Source organism: Olea europaea, unplaced genomic scaffold (assembly GCF_002742605.1).
Source record: "Olea europaea var. sylvestris unplaced genomic scaffold, O_europaea_v1 scaffold1325, whole genome shotgun sequence".
NCBI classification, from domain to species: domain Eukaryota; kingdom Viridiplantae; phylum Streptophyta; class Magnoliopsida; order Lamiales; family Oleaceae; genus Olea; species Olea europaea.
Window position 1 is genome coordinate 145,466 of NW_019230728.1, and position 14,680 is coordinate 160,145.

A 14,680-nucleotide genomic window follows, 5' to 3' on the forward strand; every position below is an offset into this window, starting at 1 on the left:
TAATTATTTTTCTCAAACATCAAATTCCTTTTCCGATCGTGCATGGTGCATAATCTACAATATAGCCAGAACTGCCGATTCGGGCTCCATAAAACAGCGCACATCACAATCATGCAATGGAAAAAATCTACTGGCCAGTATTAAATTTTGTATTAAATTTTGGGAAGAACGGTGCCCAACTAGGCGTTAAGACTAACAGGGGAATTTCATCAAGCGTGAAAGTTGTTGGTTCATGTAGACAAGTGATGTAATTGAAACAAATTAAAGAGTTTAGTCACGTCTGAAATAAATTAAAGTTGATTGACTAATAAAATTAAAGCGGTACTGGTGTGTTTACCTGATAGTAATCCGGTTCATGGCTCCTTTCTTCTCCACCAAATCCATCTCAATTGCAATTCTAATCCTTGGTATGTTAATATCAAACCAAGAAGCTTATGGTCATGGATGCTACAAGTCTATAATCAGTTTCGGCGATTCACTCTCTGACACTGGGAATCTGTTTCATATTTATCCACCCGATAAACCTCCCGAATCCGGGCGATGGCCTTATGGGGAAACCTTCTTCAAACACCCCACCGGGCTGTATTCCGACGGCCGACTCATCGTTGATATCATTGGTACGTGGGATGCGAGCATTGGGCCGAAAGTTAGCTTTTTATTTTTGTGTTTGGGCTAACTTTTTTACTCGTGTTGACTGCTGGATTATACTTTGATTTTCTGAAATTGACTGTACATTGACTTTTGTTTATAGCACAGAGTTTGGGGCTGCCATTTCTGGAACCATTTATTGGCGGTAAAAATACAAATGCAAGTAGCAGAAATTTTAGTAAAGGTGTGAATTTTGCAGTTGCTGGAGCTACAGCACTTAATCTATCTTTTCTTGAGAGAAGTGGAATATTTAATCCTCTGACTAATGTCTTTCTGGGAACTCAGTTGGATTGCTTCAAAGAATTTTTTGCCACATTCTGCAAGACAAATCCAGGTAAACCTACCTGTCAAATAATATAATTACACTATGAGGTGTGTAGTAATTGAAAGGCTTATATTTCATGTGTTTGCTTGTACTTATCCCGAGAGGGGAAGTATTTATTTATTAATGTAAACTTTCATTTCTTCATCGATAATATTTTCAACTATGGGTGTGATATTGAGCCTTAAAACTTAGAATCTAGAATCTTTGCCTCGTATGCTGAAGCACTTCATCGAAAGTGTTAACTATCAGAGAGTGGAAGATAGAAGCTTTGTGTTGATCACAGGACGATAACTTAACATGTAATTGAAAGTGAAACTCAGGAATTTGAAATTGGGATCAGATACATTTATAATCTGGAGGGGAATAATTTGATGTTCAGAAGAAATTGGTTTCTTGATAGACGAGACAAAAAAAGTGAGTATAATCTGACAGGTCATTGCATGAAATCGAATCTCCCTAGAGTAGTCTTTACTTAATCTTTAACTCGCTCTGTGGTCAAAATTGGCAAACCTATGAATAAAATAAATATGAATAGTAGAAACAAGTAGGTGTGGATAAAATAGGAAAATACTTGGCTAGAAAAGTAGTAGAAGGCCGTCAATATAGAAGCAATGACAAGTTTAATTTAAACTTTGAATTAAATCTCCCCTCATTCCATGTTGATCCTCCTCAAATGTTAGAGAGGGGGATAATGTATTAACTCTATTTCAACAGATATATTATAGATGCACTAACATATTGAGAACATGATATAGTTTGGTGAAGAGTAGGGTATAGAGGTACTATTGCTATCTACATCTGTTATTTTATTTCTTTATGCAATGATGAGATCATATCACAGATAGATATATGAACATTGGATGAAAGTATCACCAGGTTTTGATGGTGTGACCTTTCTATCAACATAGATTAGTATGAAACTATATAAATGAAGTTACATGAATCATGAAAGCACAGATAGGGAGGCATGGGATGGTGATAACAAATTGTAATAAGGAGTAGGGGCCTTGTTTAAGGCAACCAACACTGTTCCTTGATTAGTTGTTATCTGCACCTATTATATGACCATGTGCTCTGAACAATTTTATCCGTCTATCGAGTTATAATTTCCCTCATTAGTTTCCTTGATTGAATCCATTCTCAAATATTAGGGCAATTATTACAAAGTATGGATATATTAAGGAAGGAGACAAACATGGCTCAATAATACTTTAAAAGAACACATTATAAAAGATCCAAAAAAATGGTAAAATAAAAGTTCTCCAATAGTGCTCAATGGATCCGCATGGTCTTCTACCTGATTGAAACGCGATCATTTTACAAACTAAAAAAGAAGTTGCATTTGTCACTTGTTGAAAGATAGAGGATCCACACTAAGATACAAAGTCTTAGGTAGCTTTAATTGGCCTCTTTCAAATGAATCCCTCCCTAGTTTCCATTATTTTTGGTGCATCAGATGTGTCAATGTTTGCAAGAGTCTCGGTATTGATACTTAGCATTTGGTTTTCCATGTCACCAGAATGACATTATCTGGTTGTTCAAGAAATCAATGGCTGTTAAAATATGTTTATTATGGAAAATAATTTTAGTTTCTCTAATATGTCTATATTTCCTAAATTCTCATGTATTCCTTTCTGTTCTTTGCGTCAATTTAATACATGGGCTACTTGTATTCTATCTGCAGATTGTAAAACATTTCTTCAAACATCTCTAATTCTAGTGGGGGAGATTGGAGGCAACGAATACAATTACGCGTTCGTGCAAGGAACGGACATAGAATTGATTGAATCTTTGTTACTGCAATTATCAGCGACATCAGCTTCACGGTCCAAGTACGTAAGGACCTTATTCAAATGTTGCAACTCATTTGATTTTCCTGTTTCTTTGTCCCTGCATATGACATTCCTTTGTTTCTGTCTGAACATTTAGATTAGGTATAAGTTATAGCCAAGTTTACACTCCCCATTGGTGAAATCAAATTAGAAGTATGAAATGATACTTTTGTCATATACAAGGACAACTTGGCTGTTGGTCCAAACAGTTAATTACAGGCTGCTATTTTCTGAATATCTCCTCCGTGTTAACATCATTATTGCCTTGTGAAGACAATATTGGAGTGAATTTCTGTGTATATTTATCTAAATTTGAGGAATAATACAATCAATTTATAATACACCAGTTGAAAGAAAAAGTAAAAAAATCTGCCTAATAAGGAAACAAACCAATTATCCTAGATTACAAAATCTCTAATTAATCATAATTTCCATCCCCAATATTTTCCATACTTGGACATTTTCTACACTCCTCCTCAAGTTGGACTATAGATATTGACCAAGTTCAATTTGCGGTTGAAGTCGTTGAAAATCTGTCTGGATAACCCTTTGGTGAAGATATCTGTCGTTTGCTCTCTAGTTAGAACATTTTCCTTGATAAAGTGTCTGTCTAGTTCTATATGTTTGGTTCTATCATGTTGCACTAGATTGAGGGAAATGTTGATTGCTGCTTTATTGTCACAATAGAGTTTGATCGGCAAATCTATTCCAACTTTGAGTTCTTCTAAGAGTTTTTTTATCCATAATCCTTCACATATTCCTTGTGCAACCGCTCTAAATTCAGCTTTCGCGCTGCTTTATGTCATTACATTCTATTTCTTGTTTTTCCAAGTTACCAAATTTCCCCATACAAAGATATAATAGCCCGAAGTAGACCTCCTATCTTCTATTGATCCAGCCCAGTCTGCGTCGGTGAATATTTCTACTCCTTTGTGTTTATTTTTCTTGAAGAACAGCCCTTTCTCAGAGGTGCTTTTTAAATATCTAAGAATTTTATATACTGTTTCCAAGTGAGCCTTTTTGGAGAATACATATACTAGCTTACCATGCTGACTGCAAAAGTTATGTCAGTCTAGTATATGAGAGATAGATTAACAAATAGTCTTTGATAGTTGCCTATTTTCACTGAGTTCCCGGTGTCCTTTGATAATTTTTCTACCTCAATAGGTGTGTCGCTTGTTTTGCATCTCAGCATGCCAGTTTCGATTAAAAGGTCGAGAATGTATTTCCTTTGGGAAACACTAACACCTTTCTTTGATCTTGCAACATCCATTTCTAAAAAATATTGCATTTGTCCTAGTCTTTTATCTCAAATTCAGTGGCTAAACACTTCTTTAGTCTTTCTATTTCAGCTATGTTATCCCTTGCTAGGGTTATATCATCTACGTATATAATTAAGATAGTTTTTTTCTCATCTCTGGATTGTTGGAAGAATATGGTGTGATCTGACTGCCCTTACTGGTATCCTTGCATCTTTAGTTCCTTTGCAAATCTACCGAAGCACGCTCTCGGTGACTGCTTAAGTCCATATAAAGATTTCTTCAATTTACACACTTGATTTTCCTCATATTTGTTGTTGAAGCCTGGTGATGCTGTCATGTAAACTTCTTCTTCTAATTCCTTATTGAGAAAAGCATTCTTAATGTCTAACTATTGAAGCAGCCAGTCTAGATTTACTGCGAATGATAAGAGAACTCGAGCTGCATTGAGTTCTGCCACTGGTGCGAATGTTTCAGTGTAGTTGACGCTGTAGGTTTGAGTGTATCCTTTGGCAACTAGATGCGCTTTATAGCGTTCTATTGTCCCATCTGTTTTGTACTTTACATTAAAGACCTTTTTGCAGCCTACGGGTTTCTTTCCCTTCGGTAAGTTTTTAACTTCCCAAGTTTTATTTTTTTCCAAAGCATTCATTTCTTCCATTATTCCTTCTTTCCATTTAAGTGATTCTAAGGTCTCTTGAATATTCAGTGGGATTTCTGTTTTATCGAGGTTAGTTGTGAAAGTACCAAACTTTGTAGATAGAGCATTATAAGAAATGAAATTTGAAATAAGATGGAGAGTCATGACCGAGTTTGTTTTCTGATAGCAATAGATAAGTCTAGATCTGAAGATTCATTGGATGGGATCTCTTTAGGTCCTATCACCGGTTCTGATTCTCTTGGTGCCTCAGGTGTAAGAGTTTCCTTGTACTTTAATTTTGGCTTCCTTGAGTAGACTAATAACTCTTTGTCACTATGTTTTCCATCATCTCCCCTTGAAATCAAGTTTTTAATAATTCTCGATTTGATAACTGATTTTCACTCATATTCTCCCCCTGAAGATGAGGTTTTTTGTAGTAGGGGGTGTTTTTGAAAAAGGTTATTTCTAGGCTGACATAGAGTTTTTTGTTGGACGGGTCATAGCACTTGTAACCTTTTTGTGTAGGTGAGTATCCAAGAAACACACATTTGATTGCACGTGGTTCAAGTTGATTTTGGAGATGAGAGTGGATATGTACAAAGGTAGAACTACCAAATATTTTGAGAGGTAGATTTGAATTGAGGTGGGAAGCTGGGAAGTGCTATTGGAGTCTATGTATAGGTGATTCGAAAGAGAGTTCGGCTAGGCATTCGATTGATAAGATATGCAAAAGTTAAAATGGCATCCCCCCAAAACGTCTTTGACATGTTTATAGTGGACATTAAAGCATAGGCAACTTCAAGTAGGTGTCTATTTTTTCTCTCAGCAATCCCATTCTGTTGGAGAAAGTTGAGACATGAACCTTGGTGGACAATCCCATTTTTTTTAGATAGTCTTGTAATGTCGTATTAAAGTATTCGGTGCCATTGTTAGTGCGCAGAATTTGGAGTGGTGTTTGAATCATAAAGTGAAAATTTATGAATATAGAACGGACGTCCATTTTTCCTTTTAAAAGGTAAACCCAACATGCCCGAGTGTGGTCATCAATAGATGTGAGAAATCATTTTGTTTGGGTCTGGTTAGGGTAGCGGGAAGGGCCTCATAAATCACCGTGAATCGTGGCGAAGGGTTTAGATTATTTTGTACGTGGAAGCTGGAAAGAATGTACGCGTGTGTTTTGCAAACTCACAATTTTCACATTGAATCTCAACATAAGTTTTATTATTGAAAATAGAAGGTAATACACATTTTAAGTATTTCAAGCTAGGGTGTCCCAATCTATTGTGCCATAACAAAAGTTTGCTATCTCTAGAAGTAGATGCAGAATTACAGTCTAATATATGACCTAGTTTACTTATATCAACTTCCTCAAAGTAGTATAATCCCTCAAACTCCTTAGCACTGCCAATCGTTTTCCCATATGAAAGGTCCTGAAAGATACAGTAAGATCAAAAGAAATTAGCAAAACAGTTAGAACTTTTTGTCAACTGAATGACAGATAACACATTACAAGACAAATTTGGGACATGAAGTACAGAATTCAATGTTATGGACTCAGATATTCGAATACTCCATTTTCCTGCAACAGATGAGAGTGAGCTATCTGCAATTTTTACTTTAATGTTTCCCGCACAAGTAGTTTAAGAAGAGAATAGGTGATATGAGTCCGTTATGTGATCGGACACACTGGAATTAATAATCCAGGCTGTTTATGATCGTGAGGTGCTTAAGGCTCTAAGAAAGTTACCTTTTTGAGTAAGAGAACTAGAAGGACCTTTAGGGGATTGTTGACCAGATGTTTGAAAGCTAGAGGACATTTGGTAACATTGCTCTAGTTGTTCTAAATTGAAAGCATCACCAGAAGTCCAATTATTTTCGGTTTCGGCTTGATACCCTCGGCTCCTAGTAATTTTTTTTGGTTTTCAATCAGTAGGTTTACCATGAATTTCCCAGCATGTGTCTTCTTTATGTCCTGGCCTACGACAATGTTCACACTAGGGTCGTCCTCGCAATTTTAGGTTGGATCCATCAATACTTCGTTACTTCCTTTTGATGATAGGCCCAAATTTCCTCCCCCAAGTCTGACTGGTCCAAATCCACCAGAAATGTTATTATCTGACCCAAATCTAGATGTAATTTATGAGGCCCATTTATTTTAGAAGACCCAGTTCCTGGTGCCCAGTTACTTGGTCCATTATTTATCAAGTTTTGGGATCTGCTTGCAGCTAACGCAGAGGTGCTCTCCTTCATCATTGCTACCTAGTGTGCCTCCTTTCGTCGGACTTCAGAGAACACTTCGCAAGTGGGAGGTAGCGGTTGCCGACCCATTATTCGGCCTCTAACATCATCTAATTCGCGGTTTAGCCCTGCAAGAAATTCGTACACTCGTTTATTCTCCTGCTTCTTCTTGTACAAGGTGCAGTCGTGTCCACACTTCCATTCTTCCACTGAGGTCCAATTCTTACCAAAGAGCAACCATTTCCATATAGTAATCCGTTACCTCTCTCGAACCTTGTCGGGTCTGCCACAATCAAGTTTTGATGTCGAAGATATGTGAGAAATCTTCCGAATCGGAGTAGGTATCTTTCGCTGCGTCCCAAGCATCTTTTGCGGTTGGAAGAAAGAGGTATGCCTTTCCGATTGCCGGTTTCATGGAATTCACCAACTAGGCAGTTACCATGGAGTTTTCGGACTTTCACTTCTGCAACATGATACTCTTGGTTGGTCTCTTGGTCTCGTCGATAAGGTAAATCAGTTCCCTTTACCGTCGATTACTAATTTTATAGATTGGGCTCAGTCTGGATAATTCCTCCCATTCAATTTCTCCACCATGAGTTGGAAGGAAGAAGTTTCCAGCCCATTAGAACCGATTAAGGAGATAGCCTCTGCTTCGAATTCGGATGCTGTATAGGTCGTTGATTCCCTTCTATTGGCTGGGAATTCTGCCATTGAGTTGCTAGGTTAGAGAAACCTAGGCTTTGATACCATGAAGATAATATTGGAGTGAATTTCTGTGTATATTCATCTAAATTCCAGCAATAATACAATCAATTTATAATACACTAGTTGAAAGAAAAAGGAAAAAAATCTGGCTAATAAGGAAACAAACCAATTATCCTAATATACAAAATCTCTAATTAATCAAAATTTTCCATCCCCAATATTTTCCATACTTGGACATTTTCTGCACCTTGATTCGGCTGAAAGAGTTGAATATTGTGAATCTATTTGATTATACGAGTATAGGGCCCATAGGATTTACACTCTGCATATGCTGCTAACTCACATTACTCCTATAAATAATTATATATTGTGTTTGTAAAGCAGGAATTAATTAAGCTTGGAGCCAGTACAGTGATTGTTCCGGGGAACCTGCCAAGTGGTTGTGTGCCTTATTATCTTTCGTATTACAAGAACTCAGATGAAAAAGAATATGACCGTAAAACTGGTTGTCTTAACTGGTTAAACAGGTTTTCTGAGCACCATAATGATCTGCTTCAGATGGAACTGAACCGTATACGTGGTCTTTATCCTCATGCCACCATTATATATGGAGATTATTACAATGCTGCAATGCGCATTTATCTTTCTCCAAACAAATTTGGTACTTCTCAACATATAATGATATCAGCAATTCTAGTTCACTGAAACTTTTGTTATGCCTTCCCCTGCCCTTTCCTATTAATTCTATATTTTTCGTTTCGGACCATAATTTACATTTGTCCAATGTTGTTGCAGGATTTACAAATGTTTTTAGAGCATGCTGTGGAGCAGGAGGACCATACAACTACAATGCATCGGCGCCATGCAGCACTCCACCAGCAACCGTTTGTGATGATCCTTCTCAATATGTTAGTTGGGATGGTATACACTTTACAGAGGCAGCCTACCGCTGGATAGCTCAGGGTCTACTCGAAGGACCATACACCATTCCTCTCATACGTACAGTATGTAGCTTAATATCTCGAACCTCTGGACCTTCTGAGTATTAATATGTTACAAGTTTTTGATTTTCCTACAAGCTTTCATGAATTAATTGAGGCTAGAATTGCCGTCATTCTCTGCTCTTCTTGCCAGTGCTGTGAGTTGAAACATTACCACTTTCCTTAGCCACTATAAATTAGTAGAACTGGAGTGCATCCAAATACTAGTAAAACATGTATCTTGGTGTTTAAAAAGCACCTGGAGCTGCGTAATTGGTTATTGTCATTTAGGTGGAGTTTCTGTTTGTATTAATTTGATAAAATTGCAGAGATTACCTATTGTCTTGATAAAACGAAATATTGCTGGATTATTATTACCTCAAGTGATTGAAGAGTGGCTTACTCATCTTTATTATTATTATTATTATTTATTTATTTTTATTATTATTTTTTGATAAAATTTTCTCTTTACTACGTTTTTACTTATAATTTCAACTACGAGAATTATTATATTTACCAAACATGTATCTATTATATTTCCTTTCTTGGTTTTTTATCCTGACATTATGGTTCCACTTTGTTTGGTGCATCTCTCCTGGTTGTACTATTCTTTATTTGTATGCTGAGGATATGACTATTATTGGTGGTAAATGTTGATGGAATTGTTTTCTACGTTAGAATTAGCTCATTAATTTGAAATGGAGGACTAGGCCCTTCCATTACTTTGTGGGCATAGATCTTACATTCCCAATAGTTATTTTCTGTCTTAGCTTAAGTATGTCATAGATCTCATTGAGCATGCTTCTCTCTCTGATACTCAGATTGGAGATGCTCTTTTTGAGACTAACATTACATATCCTCCCATTACTTGTACATCTTTAACAAATCCTACTTTACATTGTAATATAGTTGATTGTTTGGTATATTTTACCATTACTCGTCCCGATATTGTTTGTCATTATATTGTTAGTTGGTGCGTTGTCTCGTCCACTACATTTCTTTGGGTTGGTGTTATTCCTATTTTTTGGCACATGCTTTCGAAGTCTTTTTATTTCCATCAACCTCATCTTTAGACTTGTTTATGTACTATAATGTTGATTGGCTAGTGACTCCATTATCCCAAATCCACCACGATTTCTATGTACTTTTGGGTGTTTTTTATGTGTTGGAGAAGTGAGAAGGATATTGAATTGATTGTCATCTCATTCCTCTCCATCTTTAACATATCATTATCTCCTACGCTATGTTCCTTCTTCCATGCAGCTTTTTGACCTTTTCACAAAATTGCACCGTGTTTAGCGTTTCTGTTTTTTGATTGACAAACTCCCGCTGTAGCCGTTTGAGGGGAATGTTAGTGTGTTAGCATCTATATTTTATGTTTATTTTGTTCAGGGTAGTTTTGTTATTTTTTTGTTTGGTCAGGTAGAATAGACTTTTTGTTTGTTGAACTAATTTTAAACCCTTGTGAGTAGACAATTCATTTTGAATACCTTGTTTTATTTAAGGTCTCTCTCTCCATTTTTCTTGCTTTCGTCTTGTCAACATTTACAATTTATAGCATGCGTCCGCCCTATAATTTCTTTACATTAAGTACTTCTATTTTCAAATTATTATGGTAAATTTGATCATCGAATTAGTTAAGATGAGGCGTTGCTCTGTTATGGTGGTTAATATGTTGATTTGCTGGGGTTGATCAGTTTTGTAGTGAGGTGGTAGTGGTGTGTTGTGCTGTGGTGTTGATAGGTTGTCATTAGGTGGTGGTGGTTGTTATGAGGTGGTGGTGGCTCTATTGGTGAAGGTGCTCTATTGTGGTGGTGGGGTGTTTTTGGGTGGGATGAGATGGGATTGGATGCTTGTGATCAATTATTTGGTTGATTGGAATTAATAATTGATTAATTTGTAATATGTGATCTAGAAATTGTGACTGTGACTCACAATTGATTAAGTTGTAATTGAAAAATTAATATTATAATTTGCAATGAATAAATGAGCCGTGACCAATGAAAGGTTTGATTCTGTGATCAATGAATAATTTGTGACCTGTAAAATTTTTTATTTGTGATCGAAAATAATGTGGCCTATAAATTTTTTATTTGTGATCGAGAAATAAATTGTGATCAATAATTTAATGAGTTGTGACTAAAAATTAATTCGTGACCAATTAATTTTTTGATTTTTGAACAATAAATAAACTGTGACCTACAAAATTTTTGAATTATGATCGTAAAATAATTTGTGACATAAAATTTTTAATTTGTGATTAAAAAAATAATTATAAGTAGCTTAAGAAATCATCACCTATTTATCTTGAAAATTCTTGGACTCGGGGAGAGTTAGTGGAATTACGGCTTTCCTATATTTGGAGAATTTTAGTATGGTGGTGATCTTGAAATTATTGTTGCATTCTAGTTCCTTCCCCATCGACAGCTTCAGGGAACATTCTGAAATTTAAGTAGCTTAAGAAATCATCACCTATTTATTTAGAAAATTCTTGGACCTTCCCTAAGTCGGTGTTGGATAGGGCTGCTCAAAAGAACCGTAAAATCGCAAACCGAGTTGAAATCGTTGGTTTGGGTCCATGTGGACACATGATTTTTTTCCCTTAGATCAAACGAAACTGTTTCAAAATGTTTTGGTTTAGATTTAAATTTTCAAAAATCGCACAAAATCGAACCGAACCATATTTAAAATTTTTTAATTAAAACATTAATATTATTAACTTAAAAATTTTACAGTTTTCAGTTTTCAAAAAAATACAAACTTAGCAATACAAATTACGACCAACATATTTAAATAATCATAGAAAGTAAATTTGTTTCATCATTATTGACATATGGTTAACAAGTTCATAACACATGTCCACACCTAATATTTAAACTAAACTAAAATTATTTTAAAATCATATGAAATGAATTATATATATATATATATATATATATATATATATATATATATATATATATATATATATATATATATATATATATATATATATATATATATATATATATATATATATATATATATATATATATATATATAGACACACACACACACACACACCTGAATTGCATCTTTCTCTTTTCTCTTTCGATAAGTCTCAAATTTTCATTCAACTCATTTTTTTTGTTCTTTTTTTTTATTTGTTGTTTTGGAACTTATTATACACTTGTGAATTGTGGTTTGGATAAAATAAAATAACTGTTTGTATGCTTAAATGATTAATAAATTTATTTGTGGTTTGGAAAGAATGAATGACGGATCGTATTGATTGTGTAAAAATATTAAAGTTTCTTAATTAGCACTACTACCTTTTACTTTCGTAAACTAGTTAGAGAATGAAATTCGTCCATTTCTCAATAAGTCGAAACTCTATCAATTTTTGTACATCTAAATATATCCCGTTCAATTTTTATTTAACATATCACTAGTAAGACAAAAGGAGATTTAACCTAATTATAATAGCATAATGTAATTCTACAATTATCAACCACTATATGACAATATGAATGTCAAACAAAAAAAGATAAATAAAAATGAAGAAATATATATTTGTTCCATTACATCTTTTAACAACCAAATTTAAAAATAATTTATTCATGAGTTTCATTGTAAATATGAATGTAATTTAATATTTAACATTATTAGTTCTCGTTTAAATTTATATGTTAATTTATGTTAAATATATTACTATAATGTCGATAGGTAAACCACGAATTAAAATCGAACCAAATCGCAAATATGGTTTGGTTTGATTCAGTTCAAAAAATGAAATGGTTCGGAATTTCAAACAGCATAAAATGGTTTGAGTTGAAAATATAGTACAAACCGTTCAAACCGAACCGCATTCATCCCAGGTGATGGTTTTCATTTAATTAATAATTACTCTTCTATATTTGTTGGTGGAGAGGGGGTGGAACACGCATATCCAAAATTATTATTCTACAGTTTAATTTTAATATGATATCAAAACAGATACATGCCTAAGTTCGAGTCTTGCCTATCTCTACTTGCCTCTAAATTAATTATATATATATATATATAAGAAGAACCTTGAGGGATTAGCTCAGTGATCAGGTTTTAGATTTGTTCCCTAATGGTCATCGGTTCGAGTCCCTCTCAGGGCCACTGGAGATTTATCTGGCCATTAACTTGAGGGCCTCGTGGGATTAGTGGAGGTGCACGCAAGCTAGCCTAAATACCCATGATTAAAAAAAAACTATATATATAATGAAATTGAATTTTTCATAGTCAATTTTGCTAAAATATTCTTTTTTAACTCCTCGTTGCGTAAAAATATTAATTATCACTCTCATAACACATCGCAGGATTTTAGATAAAGTTGTTTTTAAAACGTAATCAAACTCATACACAAACTCATACGTTGACTTTATCTCTTTATTAAAGATGACTTTTTCATTAAACGTGGTTTTTAAAATAACATCACCCCCTTTGATATGTAACAACTCATTTCTTTGCAAAATAAAGGATCCAATAAGATGCACTACATTGGGTTGTTAGGTTGACCATTTTACCCTTAAAATAATTTAATTAGGCTAAACATGTGAAACGAAGATTAGCTATATCAAATATTAAAACATGTTCAATGTAAAAACAAACGTGATGACTAAGTCAAATATCAAAACATGTTCATTGTAGACACAAAACAAGATGGTTAAGTCAAACATTAAAATATTTGCAAAAAAAGAAACACGGAAGGAAATGAAGGATGGGTTGTTTGGAGTCACGGTGGGAAGGAAAGATGATTGAAACAACTTGTTTACAATACGCTAGAAAATTAAGGAAGATCTTATATAGTAGTTGGTAGTAGTTGATCTAATAAAGAAAAGTATCCCATGGAGTTGGATTATTTTTGGAGAGTTTTTGCAAGAGATTTAATGCAATTCTCAATGAAAAAGTGATATGAATACATTATGGACGTCCAAAGGGTACATTTATAGAGGATATGGAGGGTTGTGGTTGAATTGTTGTGTTTCAAACCTCACAACCTTATGAACAGAAGCATCACTTGCTGACGCTAGCCTGTCACCGACCTCTCGCTCAAGCACCAGTGTCAAAATTTTAACAAAACCTTTTTCACTCGCCTCTCGCTCAAACAATAGGCGAGCAACGAAGTTAGGCAGAAGTTTAGGCCAGTTTTCCTCTTCTTCTTCTTCTTCTTCTTCTTTTTTCAAACTTTGCATCACAATTTCTCATTCATTTAAAATTGATTTTGAGCTTTCAAATATACTACGATAATCTACTCAACGAATATTACATGATAAGCTTGAAAAGCAATTGCTGAATGCACATGGATTCTCAACAATAATTCGTGGCATTATTGCCTTAGAGTGATGATAAGAATCAACATTATGTCACATTATGATAATCAAACATGCACATTTTCACTATCCAAGGATCGAAAAGCGAGGAAAATTTGCAATCTGAGTTTTTAGCCTAGTTATGTAATAACAAATAGGTCTCTGTTGTATTTTACCAATCATTTTAGTCCCCTATTTATTATTTAAGTAGCACTACGGTTCCTTGTTAGCAAAAACTACTTATTTGATCGTAAAATATGCAATGAGTCTAATATATTTGATATCTCATTTCGTAATGGACCAAAAAGAAAAAGAAAAAAGTAAAAACTTGTTAGCTTACTCGTCAGTGAGATTTTCATATTCGACCCGAACACTAACCCGGATGAAGAGATGGGTTGCTATATCTAGTGGTGAATCCAGGATGTTGAATCAACACGGGCAGCCTTTCACCGTAGGTCGTAATAAAATATTTAGAACTCGTTTGATATCATTTTTTTGCAAAAATTGGATTTTGGAATAGTGATTTGATGGAGAATGTGTAGTTAAAAATAAAGAAAAGTCTTGAATTTTAGTGTAGTATTATTTTATTAAAGAATGTATGATCGAAAATAAGAGAAAGAAAAATTTATTCTACCATAGGTAAACCATTAATTAAAATCGAACCAAATCGCAAATATGGTTTGGTTTGATTCAGTTCAAAAAATAAAATGGTTCGGAATTTCAAACAGCATA

The 14,680-nt window shown here is 34.4% G+C and overlaps 1 protein-coding gene across 1 annotated transcript; it reads left to right on the top strand.

The window, feature by feature from the left end:
- The first annotated feature begins 212 nt into the window (after positions 1–212).
- LOC111374998 (GDSL esterase/lipase At1g28610-like) lies at positions 213–9,039 on the top strand. The gene is made up of 18 exons (XM_022997780.1): positions 213–617; positions 752–982; positions 2,658–2,805; positions 2,903–2,907; positions 3,025–3,101; positions 3,298–3,384; positions 3,493–3,636; positions 3,757–3,815; positions 4,468–4,542; positions 4,649–4,670; positions 4,774–4,794; positions 6,203–6,298; positions 6,409–6,426; positions 6,723–6,836; positions 6,930–7,038; positions 7,263–7,450; positions 8,029–8,308; positions 8,443–9,039. The coding sequence occupies exons 1-18, from the start codon at positions 356–358 to the stop codon at positions 8,694–8,696; spliced, it is 2,190 nt and encodes a 729-aa protein (XP_022853548.1). The 5' UTR covers positions 213–355; the 3' UTR covers positions 8,697–9,039.
- The last annotated feature ends 5,641 nt before the right edge of the window (positions 9,040–14,680 follow it).

Coding starts and splice junctions, on each gene's coding strand:
- LOC111374998 (XM_022997780.1), top strand. CDS start 356: ATGGCTCCTTTCTTCTCCACCAAATCCATCTCAATTGCAATTCTAATC. Junction 3,385..3,492: donor TATCTGTCGTTTGCTCTCTA/GTTAGAACATTT, acceptor TTGTCACAATAG/AGTTTGATCGGCAAATCTAT. Junction 7,451..8,028: donor CTCTTGGTCTCGTCGATAAG/GTAAATCAGTTC, acceptor GTGTTTGTAAAG/CAGGAATTAATTAAGCTTGG.